This window comes from Mustela nivalis (genome assembly GCF_964662115.1).
Source record: "Mustela nivalis genome assembly, chromosome: X".
Taxonomy (NCBI): Eukaryota; Metazoa; Chordata; class Mammalia; order Carnivora; family Mustelidae; genus Mustela; species Mustela nivalis.
Genome location: NC_139040.1, coordinates 94,784,721 through 94,806,502, shown reverse-complemented (window position 1 = coordinate 94,806,502; position 21,782 = coordinate 94,784,721). Strand labels below are relative to the sequence as shown.

At 36.2% G+C, this 21,782-nt stretch overlaps 1 protein-coding gene across 12 annotated transcripts in view; it reads left to right on the top strand.

The window, feature by feature from the left end:
- LOC309856735 (lysine-specific demethylase 6A) overlaps window positions 1-21,782 on the top strand; it is a 179,235-nt gene that overhangs the window by 75,661 nt on the left and 81,792 nt on the right. For all 12 annotated transcript variants that reach the window (XM_082718217.1, XM_082718210.1, XM_082718218.1 and 9 more), the window contains one exon: window positions 2,517-2,566. In XM_082718217.1, the coding sequence (XP_082574343.1) occupies window positions 2,517-2,566 (50 nt within the window). The remainder of the gene's footprint in view (window positions 1-2,516; window positions 2,567-21,782) is intronic.

Below are 21,782 nucleotides of genomic sequence, written 5' to 3'. Positions count from 1 at the left end.
AGTGGCAAAAGGACAGTCTTTCCTGATGTAATGGTAAAAAGATTTCCTAGTAGGATGAAGAAGGACTTCTTGAACCAATAGAGGACCCAGGGATCACAAAGTGAAGATTAGATGATTCAGGGAAGGAAGAGCCTAGTAAGGTAATATGCTACAGTCATTGTGAAAAAGGTTTTAAGTATTATAAGGATGTCCAAACAAATGATTTCCTTTATTCTCTGTTAAGGACTTAGAAAAGTCTAGCTACAGTGAACCAGGAATTCTTTTTCATGGATACATAACTGACTTAGAGATTTGAAATGACTTTGCTTTGGTTAGAAGGATTTCACTATAGAGATTCTGGTGATGGGTACTTGTATAGTCTATAGAGTTCTAATGATTTATTTGAATTAGGAATCATAAAATATGTTAAGATTTTTTTCTTAAAATAGGATGCTAGGCCTAATGGGGTAAGGTATAATTGGAAAGGTAAGGTAAGAAATGCTCATGGAAGGAATGTCTCATTTACAAATCTGTGCTTGCACTTTGAAGCATTTACTTTTTTGACTTTGAATTTGAGAGTTCGTGTTTATTTTTTGGTTTACCATATAGTAGTATGGATGCTATGTTTCTCCCAGCTGATAGTCACATAGGCTTCTTGGACCTCGTATTTCATTTACTTTGGAGGACACCATGCTATCTCTTTAAGTGCACTGCCAATTCTAAAATGGGAATTTTATGAAGTCATGTAATATATATTATTAGGTAGGTTATTGGAAACAGGCTTTCCAAGGTTGCTGGAATCCCAGAACATCATTGAAAGGCAGTCCGGATTTAATATGGTGAGTGCACAAAATTTTTAAGAACCCTGACTTTTACTGGTTAGGGTGATTTTGGTACAAAAGCAAAGACCTGATTCTAGCTTAAATAATAAGCAAATTGATTGCCTCCCATAAGTGTAAGTTCGTAGGTGAGTTGTGTACTAGGCGTAGTTTGAGGTCTAAAAGTATCCAGCTACTTTCCATTTGTTTCCTCTCCTATCTTCTGTGGGCTTCATACTAAGAGTAGTTCCCTTTGTGGTGGTATTCAGTGATATATAGGTTTCCTTGTTTGCATCCAGTAATAGAGGGAGAATACCTTTCCTATGACTGTCTTTTATAAATCAGTGATGGTTTCTGGACACAAACCTTGTTTGACTCTTTTTTTCCAGGGTGAATGATAAGTTGGATTGCTTTTCTTTTTAGAAGACCATTAATCAGTGACCTTTGTGAGCTAGCAACAATCGTGTGAAGACCTAGAAAATGCAGGATAGTTTGTAATCAATTTTTCACTAAAACTGGACATATTTCTAAATGCCCTTCCAAGGATAGGTTGGTTGGCATCATCTAATGCCAAAAAAGATGAACATTATTTAAATAAGTTACTTGTTCAGATATATGATGATGCTTTTGGGTAATGCTTCTCTAATTTGAACATGTTTAGAAAGTTCTCTTCTTTGTATTCACATGTATTTTGGCTGTTTACTGATAAACACTATGAAAGCGTTACACATACAGCTCTAGAAAATATAAATTTGCATTTCCCCCCATTTTTATCTACTTAAAATTTTACACTTTCGAAATCTTTTATTTGAAAAAATCTTAAGTCTTTTTTAAATTGAGGTATACTTGATATATAACATTAGTTTTAGGCATTGAATAATATAATGATTCAATGTATATATTGCAAAAGGAGCACAGTAAGTCTTAGATCCATCACCATAGTTAAAAAATTTTTTTCTTGTGATGAAAGTTTTAAGATTTACTCCCTTAGCGACTTTGAAATATGCAACACAGTATTGTTAACTGTAGTCACCATTGCACCATTACATCCCCATGACTTATTTAATGCTGAACAGTTTTTTAAAAAGATTCTCTCTACCAATTCTAATGTGTGTATGTAATTTTCAGTTTATTTTCTTTTTTAACCTCCTCACTGAGTTTTTGGATTGACAGGAACTATAATTTTTTCCACAGCCTTTTATGCATCATGGATTTGGGGGTATGCGATTCCCTATTTTGGAATTGAGTTGGAGTAAGTTAATTGTGGGCTGGATTTTTTTGTTGATTATATGAAAGGAAACATCACAAAAGGAACAGTCCTTTTGCTCCTTGCTGTGGTTGAGCTCTTGGTCATTCTTAGACGTGAGATCCCTTGTGGGAACAAATAACTCAGCACATTCCAAAGTAGAAATTCTTAATCCTTTTATCAGATCTACTCTGTGAGAGGGCCATGTTGATTCAAGAGGTAGCCTAGATTCTGTTCAAGATTAGGTCTGAGGTGTGAATGGGTTTACATCTTGAACTCCTGTGTATTTGATACTTACTATGTCTGATTACAGGATGGGGAGGGTCCAGATTTCTAAATTGTTTGGTCTTAAATATCACTCTCTGTTGGAAGGTGGGGTATGATGGGAAGCTTATTGTGATGTTTCTTAAAACGTATATTATTGATTTGGCGTGGGACGTAATTGCGACTCATACTTATTTTCCCTCTTTCAGCATTATCTGCATACCAGAGGTACTACAGTTTACAATCTGACTACTGGAAGGTTAGTGAACATTTTCATGTTCGTTTCCTACTTGTTTTTTGGTCTGATTACTACTGGTTATGCTCAGAATGAATTGTGCTCTTTTTTTTCTTTGTTTCATTAATTACTTTAAAAAACACCATAAGGAAAGAAGATTGGAAAGGCAGATGTTTGCGTTATCTTGTATGAACCACCTTGTATTTTATTAAAAGAGATAGATTACTCTGACACACATTATTGGCCAAAGATGATCCTAAGTGTAAGAATTTAAAAGCAAGTAAAACCAAATGGCAACAAAATGTTTGTTTGTTTGTTTGTTTGTTTTGTCTTAAGTTGGTACCTGGGAATAAAAGAAGGCTTTTATTAGATGTATAAGATGGGTTTATAAGACTGAAAAGGCAAGGAACAATGGGGAAATTAAAATAGGAATCTTTCTTGGTATAGTCTGTCTGTAATTGGAACTCTGAGGACAGCTGAACCTAACCGTTTTTTAAAAGACTTACCTAAATGAAGAACTGTGAGTCATCCATTTTCTTTAAGCAGTTCATATAGTTAACCTGGGCAGGCTAATCTTCACGTCATGTTTATTTTTAAGCATAAGTTTATTGATGAGTGGAGTTTCTTTATCTGAATTGTCATTTTATATTTTTAAGGTATATTTTGTTTTTCCATCACCTAGTTTTTTCTTTTCGATTTGTGGAAGTTTTAACAATACATTTTGGTAATTTAAAAAATGTATTGAAAATACTTTTCCTGTCTGTGGCTTACCTTTACTTAAATTAAAAGCTTGTGGAAGTGTAATTTTTACATAGCATGAAATTCAACTCTTTTAACTATGCAGTTCGGTGACTTTTAGTGAATTTTCAGATTTGTACAACCATAATCATAGTCTTATTCTAGGACATGTCTATTTCCCCATAATGAAACCTCATGCCCAACCTCTGGCAGGTACTACTCTACTTTGTGTCTCTGTATATTTGTATTTTCTGGATATGTCCTATAAATGGTACCATAGTATAGGTGTTTTTTTTGTGACTGACTTCTTTCACTTAGTGTGTTTTCAAGGTTGGTCCATTCATAGCATGTTTAATACTTTCTTCTTATTATATAATATTCCATTGTATGGATATACCACATTTTATTCATTTATTAGTTGATGGGCATTTTAGTTCTCACTTTTTGGCCATTGCAAACAGTGCTGCCATGAATATTTGTGTTGTCAAGTTTTGTGTGGGCATAGATTTTCAGTTCTAGGGTAGATAGCCAGGAATAGAATTACTGAGTTTTAGGGTAAATCTACTTTTAATATTTTAAGAAACTGTTTCCCAAAGTGGCTATAATGTTTTACATTCTTGCCAGCAGTGTTAAGAGGGTTTCAGTTTCTCCATGTCTTGTCAGAAGTTGTAATTGTTTTTGAGTGTAACCATCATAGTGGGTGTGAAGTAACATCTTATTATGGTTTTTATTTCCATTTGTCAAATGACTGATGATATTTAGCATCTTTTTATGAACGCATTGGCTGTTTGATATATTCTGTGCAAACGCTGTGCCCTTGTTTTTTATATATGTATATGTTGTCAGAGATCTTTATACATTCTGGATACAATCTCTTACCAGATACATAATTTGCAAATATGTTTTCAAGGTCTGTGGCTTGTATTTTCACTTTCTTGGCAGTATATTTTTGAAGTGCAAAAATTTTGAATTTTGATGCTGTCCATTTTTCTCAGTTTTTTCTTTCATTGCTTGTGCTTTTAGTGTTGCATATAAGAAATCTTTGCCTAACCCAAGGTTATGAAGATTTATTCCGTAGTTTATTCAAACCAGTTGCTTCAGTCTTTGCCTTTATTGTAGATAGTACTGCAATAAGTAGTACAAGTGTCTTTTCATATTTTTATTAGTGAGTGATTCTTTGGTGTGTAAGTGGGATCCTTTATAAGGGTAAGTGTTCAGTATAGCTCCTTTGGGATTGCTGATTTCCCCTTGGTTTTAAGCAAGAGAGTTTATGTTAGCAGGCTTTTTGTATCTGATAGGTGAGAAATTGTGCTTATTGTTGTGTTTGTTCGTTTGTTTTTGCTTATTGTTGTTTTAATTTGCATTTTTCTTAATTGTTAACAGCTTGAGTTTTTTGAAATTAAATTTTAAAGGCTATTTTTCTTTGAAACATCTGTTCATATCTCTTGCCTAATTTTCTATTATTGGGTAGGCCATTGTTTTATTTTTCTGTTTTATATAGCTGTATTTTGTAGGAAGTATTTATCCTTTATCTGGAGTACAACAAGTTGCAGTTTGACATTGTTGTTTTGCTTTGCTTTTGTGTATTTGTTTTTGCCTATGCAGAAGTCTTTTCTTTGCAGTCAAATTTATTAGTCTTTTCCTACTTTGAGTTCTAGGACAGGTTTTTTCCTTATTCCCAGGTGTTAAAAAAATTCACCAACATACTCTTTTAGTACTTGAATGGTTTTTATTTTTTAATTTAAATCTGTGATCCATTTGAGATTTAAGTCATCCTTGATTTATACTGTAAGGAACATCTAAATTCATCTTTTTCCTTATGGCTAATTATCCTAACACAACATAATGTTAAAAAAAATCTCTTAATCTAATTAAGTTGTTTAGCTCCACAAAAATATCTGATGATTTTCCCCCCCAGCTTTTTTGAGGTATAACTTACATAATTTTAAGTGTATAAGCTTGCTGTGTTTCAGCAGTTTATATGAAGTTGTATAACCATTACTACAATTAAGATACAGAATATTTCCATCATTCAGTGTTCCCTTATGCTCCCTTTACAGCTGATGTCCATTCTTGCTTGACTCCCCGGTCCCAGGCAGTTAGTTATTTGCTTTCTATCTCTTTAGTTTTGCCTTTTCTAGAATCCCTCACAACTAGATCCAAGCAGGATGTATTCATTTGTTTTTTTTTTTTTTAAAGGTTTTATTTATTTATTTGACAGCGAGAGATCACAAGTAGGCAGAGAGAGAGAGAGGAGGAAGCAGGCTCCCTGCTGAGCAGAGAGCCCCATGCGGGACTCGATCCCAGGACCCTGAGATCATGACCTGAGCCGAAGGCAGCGGCTTAACCCACTGAGCCACCCAGGCGCCCTGTATTCATTTGTTTTTGATGTCTTTCATTTAGCATGCTATTTTTGAGACTCATCCATGTTGTGTGTATCAATATTGTGTTCTTTTTAATCTTTAAGTAGTATTTCATAGAATGATTCTGCCACAGTTATTCCATTTATCAGTTGTTAGACATTTGTGTTGTATCTAGCTTTAGGTAAATATAAATGAAATTCTGTGAACATTTGTCTTTGTATGGATATAGGTTTTCATTTTTCTTGGTACATGTATCTAGGATTTGGAAATGCTGGGTTCCATTGCAGTTAATAGGTTTAATTACCAACCTGTTTTCCATAGTGGCTGTAGCATTTTACATTCCAGCTAGCAGCATTTCATTTCCCTAGTTATACATTTTGGACAGTACCTGGTATTGTCACTCTCTTTTAGCTTTAGCCATTCTAGTAGGTAAGTAGTGGTTTTTCATCTTGGTTTTATCTACATTTTCCTGATGACAGTGATGTTCAGTATCTTCTGTGCGCTATTGGCCTTTAGTATACTTTCTTTGCTAAATTACCTGTTCATGTCTTTTGCTCATTTCTAACTTTTTTTTTTTTTGGCCTCAGTTGAGTTGTATGGGCTATTTACATATTCCGGGGGAAAGCCCTTTGTCAGATACATGTTTTATTTTCTCACATTCTGTGGCTTGCCACCCCCCCCCCTTAATTGTGCCTTTGATGAGCAAAGCTGAAACTGGTCCCTATATTTAGACAGAAGGCAGGGAAAGACCAATGAAAGGGGTGGCCCACTGCAGGTTGGAAGATAGCACTTTTAATAAGCAAAGGAAACTTATAGTTGAGGCTTGTCTTGGGCAGCAGCAAGATGAATGGATCCCTGAACCTACTTGCCAAGTCTTAAAAGTTTATAAAGAGGCCTTAACTGGGCTTAATCACATATACTGTGCAAGAGTTCTTTTCGATGGCATAACCCAACAATAATTTTCAGATTACTGTTTTCTGTTGTAACTCTAGTTTCCTTTTAATAACTGTAGAACTGGTGATGAAGTATGACCTATTTTATTCCTAATACTTTTGTTTCTTGATCAGCTTGGCTAGAGGTTTATCAATTTTATTGATTTTTTTAAAAGATTTTATTTATTTATTTGACAGAGAGACAGTGAGAACGGGAATGCAAGCAGGGGGAGTGGGAGAGGGAAAGCAGGCTTCCCACTGAGCAGGGAGCCCTATATGGGGCTCCATCCCAGGACCCTGAGATCATGACGTGAGCCAAAGGCAGAGGCTTGACGACTGAGCCACCTAGGTGCCCTCATTTTATTGATCTTTGCAAAAATCTTTGTTTCATAGTTTTTTTTCTTCTTTCAGTATTGTTTTATATTTCATTGATTTCTGATTGTCTTTATTTGTTCTGCTTACTTTCTGTTTAATTTTCTCTTATTTAGGTAGAAGCTTAGATGAGTGATTTTCTTTTTCCTCTAGTATAAGTATTTAAAGGTACCTATTTTTGTTAGCGTTGCTTTAATTGTATACCACAAATTTTTATATTTTCTATTTTTGTTAACCTTTTATTTGAAAATGTCTTCTACTTTCTCTTTCTTCTGACCCATGGGTTGTTTGGATACATGTTGTATGATTTCAAAATATTTGGGTTATTTTAGATATCTCATTGTTAGTGATTTCTAATTCTATTTTATTTATACAGCATACTTTGTATAATTTCATTCTTTTGAAATATATTAAGACTTTATTGGCTTAGCACTTGGACATAGCCACGGGATTTGTATTTGTTGGTTGTACTATGCTATAAACAAAGGTAAAGGCAGTTGATAGTGTATTTCAAATTTCTGTCTTTGATGATTTTTGTCTGTGTCATTTGCCTGAGTTATTGCTTAATGATTGTGGAATTGTCTTTTAATTTTGCCCTTTTTAAAAAAATACATTTTGAAGTTTTCTTACTTGTATATATACATTCCTGATTGTTATTTTTACCTGGTGAATTGACCCTTTTGTCATGATAAAATACTGTTTTTACCTCTGGTAATTCCTTTTGTCTTGACATGTGTTCTGTCTAATTTTAATATAGACATTCTGTCATTCTTAGGCTTGTTATTATGTGATACATCCTTTTTCTCTTCTTTCCAACCAGTTGGTAACTTTATATTTACAATTCTTTTTTTGTAGATAACTTATAAGTGGGTCTTGTTTTTTATGCAGTCTCAGAATCTCTCTTTTTTACTTGCACTGTTAAAGCATTCATAGTAATGTACTCATTTATATGATAGGGTTTGCATCTTGATTTTTCCTTTTCTGTTTGTCCTCTCAGTTTCTTGATCTTACGTTCTTCTTTACCTACTTTCCCTATCCCTTTTTGATATTTGAATGTTTTACAATTTCACTTTACTTTTCCTTTTGTCCATTTTAGCTCTGCTTTTCATTATTCATTCACTGGGATTATAGTATATACCTTTAATTTTTCACAGTTAAGTCTCAGTTAACATTGTGTCAATTCACCTAAGATGTGGAAAGTTTTCAGTTACTTAAGTCCACTTCTTACCTATCCATGTCCTTTATGTGATAGTAGTTATATCTATTAAATTTACATTATTAACTCCACAAGATGATGTTTTTTTGCTTTGAACAGGCCCATATATTACAGTGACAATAGTAATGGTTTGTATTTACGTATATGGTTACCATTTCTGATATTCTTCATGCACTATTTTCTTCTAGGCTAACGAACTTTGTTTAGCATTTCTTATAGTAAAGATCTGGCAGAGATGAGTTTCTGTTATCCGAAAATATTTTTTTGACTTCATTTTTTAAAAATATTTTATTTATTTATTTGACAGAGAGAGATCACAGTACACAGAGAGGCAGGCAGAGAGAGAGAGAGAGGGAAGCAGGCTCCCTGCTGAGCAGAGAGCCTGATGCGGGACTCGATCCCAGGACCCTGAGATCATGACCTGAGCCGAAGGCAGCGGCTTAACCCACTGAGCCACCCAGGCGCCCCTTGACTTCATTTTTAAAGGGCATTTTTGCTGGTTATGGAATTATGGCGTGGCTTGCCTTTTTAAAATGGAGTCTAACTCCTTGCCTTCCTCTTTTTGATGAGAAATCGGCCCTTAATTGTACCGATGTCCCTGTACACAGTTTGTTTGGTTCTTTCATGATTTGCTTGTTATCTTTTTCTTCCTATAGTTTGATCATGATTTATCTCTGCCTGATCATTTCATACTTATCCTGCTGGAGCATTTTTGAATTTGCATTACATAGGGGAAATTTTTATCATTATTTCCTCAAGTAATTTTTTGTTCATTCTTTTTCCTTTTCTCCTGGGGATCCAACTCCATGTAGGTTAGATAATTTGTTTTTATATAAATGCCCCTGAGGAGCTCTTATTTTTTTCTCTGTGGTCTTTACATTGGATAATTTGCTTTTCTATTTTTGAAGTTTATTCTTTTCTTTGTTGTCATTTAATTATTAGCTCAGTCCATTGAATTTTATTTCAGATATGGTATTTTTCAGTTATAGATTTTCCATTGGGTTCTTTTTTTATTATTATTTCTCTTTCGCTGTTCAGATTTCCTGTCTTTTTAATTATGAGCATGTTTTATTGATGGCAATTAGAATAGGAACTGTAAAATCCTTGTCTGCCATTTTCTTTTTTTAAATTAAAAAAATTTTTTTTAAAAGATTTTATTTATTTACTTGACAGAAAGAGAGAGCCTGTGTGCACACAAGCAGGCAGCAGAGGGGGAGGGACAAGCAGGCTTTCCACTGAGCAAGGGAGCCTGATGTGGAGCTTTATACCAGGACCTCAGGATCATGATCCAAGCCAAAGGAAGATACTTAACCATCTGAGCCACCCACGCACCCTTGTCTGCCATATTCTAACATCTTGATCATTTTGGATTTGGTTTCAGTTGATTTTCTTCTTTCCTGAGAATATGTTCTGTTTTCCTGGATCTTTGTATGTTTTGTAATTTTGTGTTAGGAACTGGACATTATGAAAATTATGCTAACACTTGGTTCTATTATTTCCTTCTAGAGAGGTCCCCCCACCTTTCTCTTTTATCAGGCAGTTACCTTTATTGGACTTGAACGGCAAACTCAACTTTCTTCCAGTGGCAACTTAAGTATCAATTCAGATCTTTTGTCTTTAATTTAGGTCTAAGTCTCTAACTTGGATTCAGGAGTCAGTCAGACATGTGGATAGACAGAATTTTGAATTCTCTGGCTCTTCCTTTTTTTGAATTTCCCTTTATTTAGTGGGTTTTGATTTCTCCTGGTTCTAGTCTTAAGGTGTTCTATATTAGAAAGACTGCTTTTTCTACTAGTGACCCACTCTCATATGTGCTCTACCTAGCAGCAAGTTTTAATAACTGGGAAAATGGAACTCAACCCATACAACTTTCCTTCTCTAAGCATGGCCTTTCATATTAGTTTCCTATTGTTGTTTTAATAACTTAACACACATTTAGTGGCTAAAAACACAAATTTAATTATCTTATAGTTTTGAAAGTCAGAATCCCAAATGAGTCTTAGGTAAGTCAAATTGTCATTAGAGCTTGTTCTTTCTGGAGGTTCTGTTACAGAACCTCTTGCCTTTTCTAGCTTCTGAAGTTTTCCCACATTCTTTTGGCTCATGGCTCTGTATCTTACTACATTTTTGTCTCTTCATTGCCTTTTGGCCTTTAACTTTCTTGCCTTTCTCTTACTAAGGACTCTAGTGATTACATCGGGTCTAACCTGGGTAATTCAAGATGATTACCTTAACCATCTAACAATCCATTTAATTACAACTGCAGAGTATCTTTTGCTGTGTAAGGTAAATATTCTCAGTTTGGGGATTTAGGATATAGAAGTTTTAGGGGCCACTGTTCAGACACATCTTTCCACCAGAATCTGCTTGTTTCTGTTTACTCTTCAGTGCCTTTAGTTAGCTGCTTTATTTTATGTATTATAAATTCTGTAAACCAGTTATTTTATAGTTACTGTCTCTTGGAGAGTCTTCACCAGTGTCATCTTATGTATTAGCCTATTTATTGGAAGCAGTGGTGTGATAACGTATTAATACCATTTTGCTTGCTTTTGAACTTAATAAAAATGTAATTGTGCAACATATTTTAAAGTCTTGTCTTCTTTCAGTCAGTACTGTGTATGTTAGATTCATCCCTGTAGTTGTATATTGCAGTAGTTTGTTTTCATTGCCGTATAATATTTCATTATATGACTATGCCACAATTTATTCATTTTGTTGTAGAAAGAATTTGGTTTTTAATGAATTTAGACTGTTACTGATTGTAACATTGCAAGTTCTTTATGCCCTGGTTGTTGTCTGATGCCTGAAAACAGATTTAAAACAATATTTTGGCCAGCCTTTCTAGCTATTAATTACTTGGGTAGAAGAAGGAATTGGGACATAAGTCCAAAACAGATTAGTCTACCATTGCCAGCCATGGAACTCCCCTCTAATCTTACCTATACAAGGAAAACTAAATGTAAAATTTGTTATTTAAAAACCTACTATAGATATTTTGAATAATAAGAGAACATAATTATGGGATTCCCCCATACATGGAATACTAATTAGCCATCAGAATAATTTATCATTGATAGTTTCTAATTGTACAGCGTTCTTAACAGGCATTTTGAGATCCCCCCAGGTGTCAAAAGCTGACTCCCCAAATACCAAGAACACATAGCTGAGTTTATTGCTTACTATGTTAAAGAACACCACCTCTGCAAAGCTTTGTTGGTATCCTAGGGAAGAAGATGAAGTCAGGACTGATTGAGAATTGAAACTTTAAGACAAGTCTTTCAGTTTGGAAGCTTCATTGTATAAGAATCTCTACAAATGAGGGGCACCTGGGTGGCTCAGTGGGTTAAAGCCTCTGCCTTCGGCTCAGGTCATGATCTCAGGGTCTTGGGATCGAGCCCCGCATCCAGCTCTCTGCTTAGCAGGGAGCCTGCTTCCCCCTCTCTCTCTGCCTGCCTCTCTGCCTACTTGTGATCTCTGTCTGTCAAATAAATAAAATTAAAAAAAAAAATCTCTACAAATGTAACAGTCTAGAAATGGTGGTTATAGCAAGGAAGGAATTTGAGTTAAGGGATTCAAAGAATCTTGGGCCTCAAACTACTGTTAATGCTTTTCATTGAAGAGTTGGATTATTATCATAATAATGGACTATGTGCCTGGGCAGGAGACATGGAAAAGTAAAGTAGTGCTAATGAAAACCAAGGACTTGCAAAGTCAAGTTAAGATAGACTTTCAGGTGTGGGTTAGGTTCTCAGGTCCAGGCTAAGTGTGGGGGTAGACGTTTTTGAATCTCTCGGGATTCAAGAACTTGTACCAGAACTGTCACTTAAAGACATTAATGTTACTTCCTTTAATTTCTGTTTTCTAAACATCAGTAAACAACATAAGTCAATATTGTTGCTGTCATTGTTTTTAAGCTTTTATTTATTTATTTAACAGAGAGAGAGAGAGAGATCACAAGTAGGCAGAGAGGCAGGTGGGGGTGGGGAGCAGGTTCCTTGCTAAGCAGAGAGCCCAATGCGGGGTTACGCTGAGCCACCCAGGCACCCCTGTAATAGTGTGATTCGTGAGGGTGGTAGTGATCAGAATTCATGACTATGATTTTTAGGTTTAACTTTTTATATTTATAGTTTTGTCTAATCAGAATTCATGACTATGATTTTTAGGTTTAACTTTTTATATTTATAGTTTTGTCTAATTTTGTGTGATTTGTACCCACAGTGTATTCTAAGTTGAAGAATATATGATGGATTTTTAAAAAATGACTGAGTTTTAGTTGTACTTCTTTCTTCAAACCTGTCCTCTATAATTAGAGCTTCTAAAATAAAGTGATTTGCCATTCTGTAGGCCCCAGTTCTTTATCTGAAATTCTTGCATCCAGAATTATGTAGAGTTGGGTGGATATTTTTTTTTCTGGATTTTGGAAACATAATAATGCATTTACTGTGTTAAATAAGATCTCCTGTGGTAACAACATATTTCCATCTCTGCAGTGATAGTACTATTGGTTATATTAAGGGGTAATTAAATAAAGACTTCCTGTCAGTTCAAGTCAGGGTTTTCCTATCTAAAGTGTTTTGGTGGCTGATTCATGATCACTTTTAGTTTTTGTTAGAGCCTTTTGGAATTCAGAATAAACAATTAGGTATCATTGATCTATAAACCATGATTAAATATTAATTTTTGTTTAACATTTCAAAATCCAATAGTGTTTATTATGTAATTAAAAATTTTATTTCTGGAGAGCTCATATTTTTTCTTACCTAGTTCAGTACAAATGAGTCATTTTTGAAAGAGTGAAAATTTGCCAGTAGTCTCATGACTATTCTATCATTCCATTACATGTTGACTATTACTTATTATAATAAATACCTTTGTAATGCTAGCTAATAATAAAAGCTTACTTACTCAACAACTCTATTTACCATGAAGAAATGGCATAATGATTAAAAAAAAAAGAAATGGCATAGGGAAGAAAAGCTTTCTTCTGACTACTAAGGTTCATGGCTAGGGCCTGTAAATTACCTAAAACAGGCAGATTAACAGGAGGGAAAAAAGTAGTTGACACATGCAATGCATATACCTGTGGGAAAATTCAGTGATGTATAACGCCACGGGTGGCTAGAATTTGGAGCTATATACCAACTTAGTAGGTTATGAGAGGGAGAAAGGGCACTGCTTACAGGAAAACAGCTTTTTTGGGAAAATAAATGAGCCCTTAGGAGAATAGATGGGAGATACTATAGTCTTGTGACAGAGTCAGAGTTCCTCTCTTGGCAGGAGTTTATGACACTTGGGTTCTTTTTGGAGGCTCTGCTTTTAACATATGAGAGATTCGAGGAACTCCGATGTCTTCAGCTCAAAATAACTCTTAGCTGAAGTGTCATACTTTTGGAGTACTGTGTTCTGATCCCCTTCAACAATAGCAGCAAAACCTAAGGTCTTTTCATGAGTCAGAAAGTTTAGAAATTGCTGTTATGGTTTATAGTATGAAGTAGAAAGGAATAAAAAAATTGCGTGTATGCTGTTGATGCTGCTATGTATTTGAGTATATAGTCGATGGTAAGCTGCATGTTAAAATGTGAAGAAGTTCTGTTGCTTCCTGATGACTTCTATTAAGTAGATTTTATTAAATAATTCTGATACATTTTTATTTATAATTGTAAACTTTAAAATACACAAAACCTACTCTTTCTCCTCCCCCTCCCCACTTGAATTTAAGAAAAGAAAGAAAAGCTTCTGAATTATGGTAGTATGCTTATCTAAAAGAACCATTGATTAAAAGCTGCAGAAACTAGGGAACTCTTGGAATCTGCGCTCATCTTCCGACTTTTCAGTAACTTTTTCTATTATACTAGTTATGTCAGTCACTAACTTGGCTTTTACATTCATAGACGCGGGCTTTGTTGGCAATATAGAGATAGTAAGATCCTGCTTTCAGGTTGCCCATATTCTTGTGAGGGGAGACGCAAATGAGCATATGTTTTTAGTAAGTGATATATTGGAGGTGTTGAGGGCCATGAGGGGGGCAGAAGTGTGTGTCTTTGAATAAAGGGTGTGGGAAAGTTTGAGGGTTTAGAAAGGCTCCACAGAGAAGTTGCAATTTGGGGGGAGGATGAATGGCAGTTTTCTAGCTAGGTGACCTGGAGAGGCTTTCCAAGAAGAGAACTGAGCCAACACATGAAAATACAATCAGTAGGTGTTTAGGGAACTCTCAAGTTCTTGGTCTAGAGCAGAGGTCCCAAAAACTTTAGAATGAAATAGTAAATGTTTTAGACTTTGTGGGCCAAGAGACAACATCAGCTGTTTTGTAGGTACTTAACTCATGAGTTACAATGTAACCATTATAAAATGTCAAAATTATTTTTAGCTCTTGGGCTTTAAAGAAAAAATTTGGCTGTAGTTTGTGGACTACTGTTTTAGAGCCTGGGGTATTTTGGGGGGGGGGGTATAGGACTCAAAAGTATGGAAAGAAAGGCAAAGGCCGGATAGATAGTAAATGAGTTTTATAACAAGTAGCACAGATCTGGAGGCTTGGGTTTCTCTCAGTATTTGTTCAGTATCTGGTCAGTTTCTATAGTGTTGGAAATCAGAGTCCTAAATTTAAATAAAACACAGTGACTTCCAGGGATTGATTGAAATTGCATTGACTTCGTGCATTAAAAACAAATAAACAAACTCTCATTATAAAGAGATGACTGTCTTTCTTAATATTTTATACAATTTTTCCATGATGTTCTTGTGCATATTATAAGGTGTATTTTATATTTTATAGATTTATTGCTATTATAAATGTCCTTTTAATTTAAGATCTCTGCTCATATATAGAACTGCAGTTGGCTTTTATATATTAAGTTAAATTTATCAAGCAATTTCACTAACTTTTACTGACTTGACTAATTTGTCTGTGTTACTTTGGATTCTGTGTAGACTATCCTGCCTTTGTAATTAATAGTTTTTTTGTTACTTCATTTATAGTTTTTTGATCTTTTTGCCTGCTGTTGTGGTAATTAGGATGTCAGCACAGTATTGATTGAAGGAGGTGCTAGAGTACCTTTGTTGTTTGACGCCTTCTTCTTCTTCTTTTTTTTTTTTTTTTAAGATTTTATTTTTATTTTTTTTGACAGGCAGAGAGAGAGAGAGGGAGGGAGGAAGCAGGCTCTCCGCTGAGTAGAGAGCCTGATGCGGGGCTCGATCCCAGGACCCTGGGATCATGACCTGAGCCAAAGGCAGAGGCTTTAACCCACTGAGCCACCCAGGCACCCCTGTTGTTTGCCTTCTTAAAGGGAATGTTATAAATGTTTTACCATTAAGTATGATTACTTACAGTTGTTGTTGTTGTTGTTATTATTCTTAGGTAAATAACAAACCAAGAAGAGGAAGGGACTTCTTTACCAAAAGCCAATTATTATTATTATTAGGTAAATAACAAACCAAGAAGAGAAAGGGACTTCTTCTTCTTCTTTTTTTTTTTTTCTTAAGATTTTTATTTATTTATTTGACAGAGACATCACAAGTAGGCAGAGAGGCAGATAGAGAGGGGAAAGCAGGTTCCCTGCTGAGCAGAGAGCCCTATGCAGGGCTTGATCCCAGGACCCTGAGACCATGACCTGAACCAGAGGCAGAGGCTTAACCCACTGAGCCACCTCGGTGCCCCAAGAAGAGGAAAGGACTTCTTTACCAAAAGCTGACTATTAAAAATATCATTTTAAAAGTCAGCATTTTTATTTTGTATGCAAATGTTTATTCTGCATCCACTGGGATAGTTTTATATTTTTTCTGTTTAAACCAGTCTCTTCTTTCTAAAGTAAGTTCAAATTGGTAATAAGTTTTTATCATTGTTAAATGATTGGGGTCACAAACATGTAGTATTTTTACATTAAAAAAATTATTTATTAGAGAAAGGGAGAGAGCAAGTACAAGGGGGGGGGGAGGCAGAGGGAAAGAATCCCAGGCAGACTCTCTGCTGAGCCCTGAGATCATGACCTGAGCCAAAACTGAGAATTGGAAGCTCAATCGACTGAGGCACCCAGGTGCCCCAATATCTTTATTTTTTGTTCATAATTGGAATTGGTCTACATTTTTCCTTTCTTGAGTTGTCTTTTTCTGATGCCTTGGAGCTGGTTCTTCATTCTAGGAGCTGCTCAGAGGAGGAGGAAGCAGAGGGCAACAACCCTTTCCTTTAAGGGGATCATGAGATCATATACATCCTTCATACATACCTCATTGGTGAGAATGTAGTAATTTGAGCATTCCTAGCTGCAAGGGAGGCTGAGAAATGTATTTTGTCTGGTCATAAGAGGATAGGAAACAGTAAGGGAGGGTACATGTTGTACAAAACAGACTGTACCCATAGTACAAATTAACCTCATGTTAATTGGCCAGTAGGAATTATAATTATGTCTGTATGACCTGAAAGTTACTGTTTCACTTAAGTTTTTTTCTAGATAAAGGGAATATAATTACAGCCTCTTTAAGGAAGAGAAATCTCTCAGATGGCTGTTGCACTAGTAGCAGGAGTGCTATAGTCTGGATTTTAAGAAAATTAAACATGAGTGCCTGCATCCTCTCCCTTAGAAAGGCACATCCCCAGTCTTTTACAGTCACAGCTCTCAGCTATTTTCAGTACCTGCCAGCTCTGATCTAATTAAAGGGTTGCCAGCATTCCAACTTCATTCTTTTGTTCATTTTTTAAAAGATTTTATTTATTTATGAGAGAGAGAGAGCATGAACAGGATGGGAGGGGTAGAGGGAGAAGCAGACTCCCGCCGAGCAGGGAGCCCAAAGCAAGGCTTGATCCCAGGATCTTGAGATCATGACCTGAGCCGAAGGCAGGCACTTAACTGACTAAGCCACCCAGGCACCTCTGTTTTGTTCATTTTTAGCGTCAACTCTCATAACCTATGACCATGCTCAACTTCCCACTTGAATGGTTCAGCCTATCTCCTGATACCAGTTACTATTTTTGAAGTCTGGTTATAATGTTGCATGGGTTTTTTTTTTTTTTTTTAAGATTTATTTATTTACTTTAAAAAAAAAAGGAGAGAGAGAGAGAGAGAGAGAGAGCGAGCGAGCGAGCAGGGGTAAGAGGTAGAGGAAGAGGGGAGAGAGAATCCCAAACTGACTCCATGCTGGGTGTGGCGCCTGATTTGGAGCTCCACCCTAGGACCTGAGATTACCACCAGAGCCAAAACCAAGAGCTGAGCGCTTAACGGACTGTGCCGCCAAGTGCCCCATATGTTGCATAGATTTTTGAGTAGTCTTGTCCATAACTCTATTTCATTTCTAAGTCCTCTTATTTTTAATGTGCAGTTTTTTTTTTTTAACAGCATGTGAGACTTTATGAGGAATTTTATGTATCGTGCTTTATCCATTGAGTACTTACCACATGCCAGATAAATTTTTGGAGGTGTTAGAGACATTATATCTTTTTTTTTTTTTTTTTTTTTCTAAAAATCTCATGTGCCAGATAGTATTTTATGTGTATGATCTTACTTAATTCCTTAAAGCAACACTGTGAAACTGAGACTCAGTTAATTGACTTGTTTCACGAGTCTTAATAGGTAATAAATAACAACATTGGAGTTCGGACCCAAGTCTGATGGCCCTTGTAGTCTGATTTCTTGATCACTATGCAGTGTTATGCATAGGATTTGGGAACAAACTTCTCCTCTAATACTATAATTTTGGACATAATGGATATAATGAGCTTTAGCAATCTCCTTTGCTATATTATTATAATTGGGAAAACCCTTTTAAGTGTCCAAATTAAGGAAGTGATTCAGTATAAATTGAATTTAACAAAGTATTAAATTCTTTGATGAAAAAGCGTGTAACAGGTTATAGGCTGTTAGAGATTGATTTGTTCAGCAGCAAAACTTTCCTAAGTAAGTTACATATGCAGTTACTTTGCCATGGGGATCAAAAGATGAATTGGGTTCCATCTCTACTAATTAGACTCATATTCTAGTGGAGGAGATAAGAGCATATCTGTAATAGACATTGATATTAATTTGGAAATAAGTATCAAAAAACCTGACTCTCTTTGGGCTTGGGAATGCATCAGGTATTACTACTAGAAAGAGGAGGTGAGTGATGTGTTAAAGGATGACTAGGAATTTGCCAGATTGAGAAGTGAGTTGAAGGAAAGATGGCATTTGCTTGCTTTTTTTTTTTTTTTTTGCAGAGGAAGCAAACATGTCTAAAATCACAGAGACGCATTGAAGTGGTGGCTATGAGATTGGGAAAATTGACCAAGGGTCATAAAATGAAACCCCTTTGAGTCACACTAGGTTGTAGCGACTTTTTGGAGGAATTTTAAATAGAAGAGTGTCATGTAAGAGTTTTCGAAAGCTCACTGGCAGTGATGTGGAACGTAATTGAAAGGAGGGAAATGGTGGGGGAGTTTAAAATTTGGAAGAAGAGTTAGGAAACTTGTAAGAGGCCAGGTAGACAAAGTAGAGGTCCTTACCTAGAGAAAGACTGTAAGAATAGAAAGGGGATTGATTCAAAGGCTTTTAGGTTATAAAATGAATTTTATGAATAGAATTAATGTGGTTTAGGGTGAGAAGGAGATGAAAACAAAAACAGGACTACTTTTGTTGTGTTTATTGGTGAGATTGTTACCACTATCTAAAATCTTTAGTACCATTAGAACATCAGACTCCTCCTTTTCAGTCTAAGATTTATGGAATTTTGGGTATTTGTAATATATCTAACAGGTAGAGGTAACTGGAGGCATTTGGAAATTTGTTCCTGAGCTTTAAAATGCCTTCAGCTTCCCCATCTCCTCTTTTGGTCCCCAGATAGGATAAACAGCAGATTTTTTGTTCCTGTTGTGTATCACTAGCTATGTGTGATTAGTATCCGAGAAGAATAAAATTAAGAAATTTGATACTTTTCTAATAGTTTGGCTTGGTTTTATTTCTTAATGATATTCCTGTATAAAAATACAATCAAATTGCTGTTCTATCCAGAGATTTCATATTAACAATATCTTGGTAATCTCATCATTTAGAACCATTTAGTTGCCCGAAGTGACTAGCTTTAGCTTTGGTCTTATCTTAAAAAGATTTTAGAAGCTTGAATATTAATTTACTAATAGCCTCTTTTGTTAATCCCAGCCTCCCTTTGTCCAGGAAACAGCTTATTGCTGCACACTTGTAGGATGCTAGGTCTAATCTTTCCTCAAAAAACCCAAACCATGGTAAATAGAAAGTGTCTGTGGCCTCAAGGGTGGCGGTGGTGGTGGGAGGGTGTTCTGATCTTAAATTTACTGGCACTCTTTCGAAGTGTGTTTTCTTTCTTTCTTTCTTTCTTTCTTTCTTTCTTTCTTTCTTTCTTTCTTTAAGATTTTATTTCTTAGCGCATGCGTGCACGCCCAAGTGAGGGGAGGGACAGAAGGAGAGGGGACACCTCGGTGGCTCAGTTGGTTTAGCCTCCAACTCTTGATTTTCGCTCAGTTCATGATCTCAGGGTCAAGGGATTGAGCCCCGAGTGAGCTCTAAGCTCCGCGTGGAGTCTGCTCAAGATTTTCTCCCTCTTCATCCCCTTCTCTCCCCCCTCGCCCCCAATTTATGGGCACGCATGCTCTCTCAAAATAAATAAATCTTACGGTATGTCTATGTCTGCCACTCCAGTGGCTGCCTAGTTTGATTTTTACACAGGAGTTGCTGCTTGTCACTGTTGGGAGGAAATACTTTACTTGGGTTGGGTGCGGGGGTGGTCTGCAAATTATCTGACAATAGATTAACAGAAGAAAAGACAAATTTTGTTTTTTGTTTTGTTTATAGGTGCATGCTAGAGTTGCTTAGTGAGTAGTAATTCCCTCAGTAGCTAGAGATAAAAGTTTACATATAAATCTAACAAAACAGGAAGGAATTTTAGGGGTTCATTGGGAAAGTATGGAATGTTTTTTTGAACTTAAAATGCCTAGGAGGCATTTTATTGGGAAGGTAGGGAAAGTGTTGGACTTTTTGATGCTGATGGGTATCTGAATTCACACTTCCTCTGCCAAGGGTCAGTATTTTCCCTATCAGTGAACTCCCTTGGAGGGGAGTCATTAGCAGCTTATTTCAGGAGGCTCCTTTTAGTTTAGATGTTTATTTTTGTGGCTGCTGATTGTTCAGATGTTTTCAGGGTAAAGTAATTTTCATTCCACTTTGGTGGGCTGTTAACACCTTCCTTACTCTGGGGACCATGACATACTAACAGAAGGAAGAAGAGGAGGAAAGGAAACATTTATGCACAGAAAGCAGTAGCTTTCCTTGAAACCCTATGGTAGAATCTGCTTGTCTCACTGGCTAGAACCATCACATTGCCAGCTTTATTACTCTTGGCTTTCCAATCCACTTTTACATAACTATGTTCATGAAAATGGAAGTAGAACCCTCAGTGTCCTTCCCTTCAATTTGGATACAGTCTGGGGAAGCTGAAAAGATGCCAAGGAATAGCTAGGAAGAATAAAGGTTATAGTGTCTTAACTCCAGAGGACTGCAGAGTGCTCCCCTCTCACAGCTAAACCTGGAGCTCTGATTTAGGAGCAGGGCACTTAGGACTTTATTTTGTGTGTGTGTGTTTGTTTCTTTTCTTTTCTTTTCTTTCTTTCTTTCTTTCTTTCTTTCTTTCTTTCTTTCTTTCTTCCTTCCTTCCTTCCTTCCTTCCTTCCTTCCTTCCTTCCTTCCTTTCTTTCTTTTTTTTTTTTTTTTTTCATTTGAGAGACAGAGATGGAGTGAGAGAGCATAAGGGGGGTGAAAGGGTAGGGAGTCGGTGGGGAGAAGCAGGCTCTCCATGCTGAGCAGGGAGCCTGACAAGGGGCTCAGTCCCAGGGCCCTGGGATCATGACCTGAGCCGGAGGCAGACACTTAACTGACTTGAGCCACCCAGGTGCCCCTAGGAGTTTTTTAAGAGCTATGTTGGGAATCAGTGAAAACGCTACTCTGGACTCTGGTATTGGTGAACTGCTAACTTTAATGAGCCACATCCGTGATAATAACTTCACTGTAGGCACAGTATAAGAACCTTCAGTGTAAGCGGATAGCAATCTCATCAAGTTATAATTTCTTAATTTGGGTTGGTGATGGGTACTGTAATTTAGTCAAGGTCAGAAGTTGGCAAACTTCTTTTGTAAAAGGCCAGAGAGTAAATATTTTAGGTTTTTTTTCTAAGCCCAATAGTCTTTCTTTTGCAACTATTCAGTTCTTTTGGAGCTGAAAGCAGCCATAGACAGTAAGTAAATGGGTGGATGTAGCTATGTTCTGGTAAAACTTATTTACAAAAGAACAGGTGCCTGGCTGGATTTTGTCCATGTGCCATAGCTTGCTGACACCTGGTATGGATACTTTCTGAAGATTTGTAGTGAAGCAGGAGTATATTTATTAAATAGTACGTTTCCCAGAAAGTTACTCCCTGACTCCTCATAGGTTGAAGAATGACTACATCGAATTTAAATTAATTTCCATAACAGTGCCTTTTTTTTTTTTTTTAAGATTTTATTAATTTATTTGACAGAGAGAAAGATCACAAGTAGGCGGAGAGTCAGGCAGAGAGAGAGGAGGAAGCAGGCTCCTGCTGAGCAAAGAGCCCGATGCGGGGCTCGATCCCAGGACACTGAGATCATGACC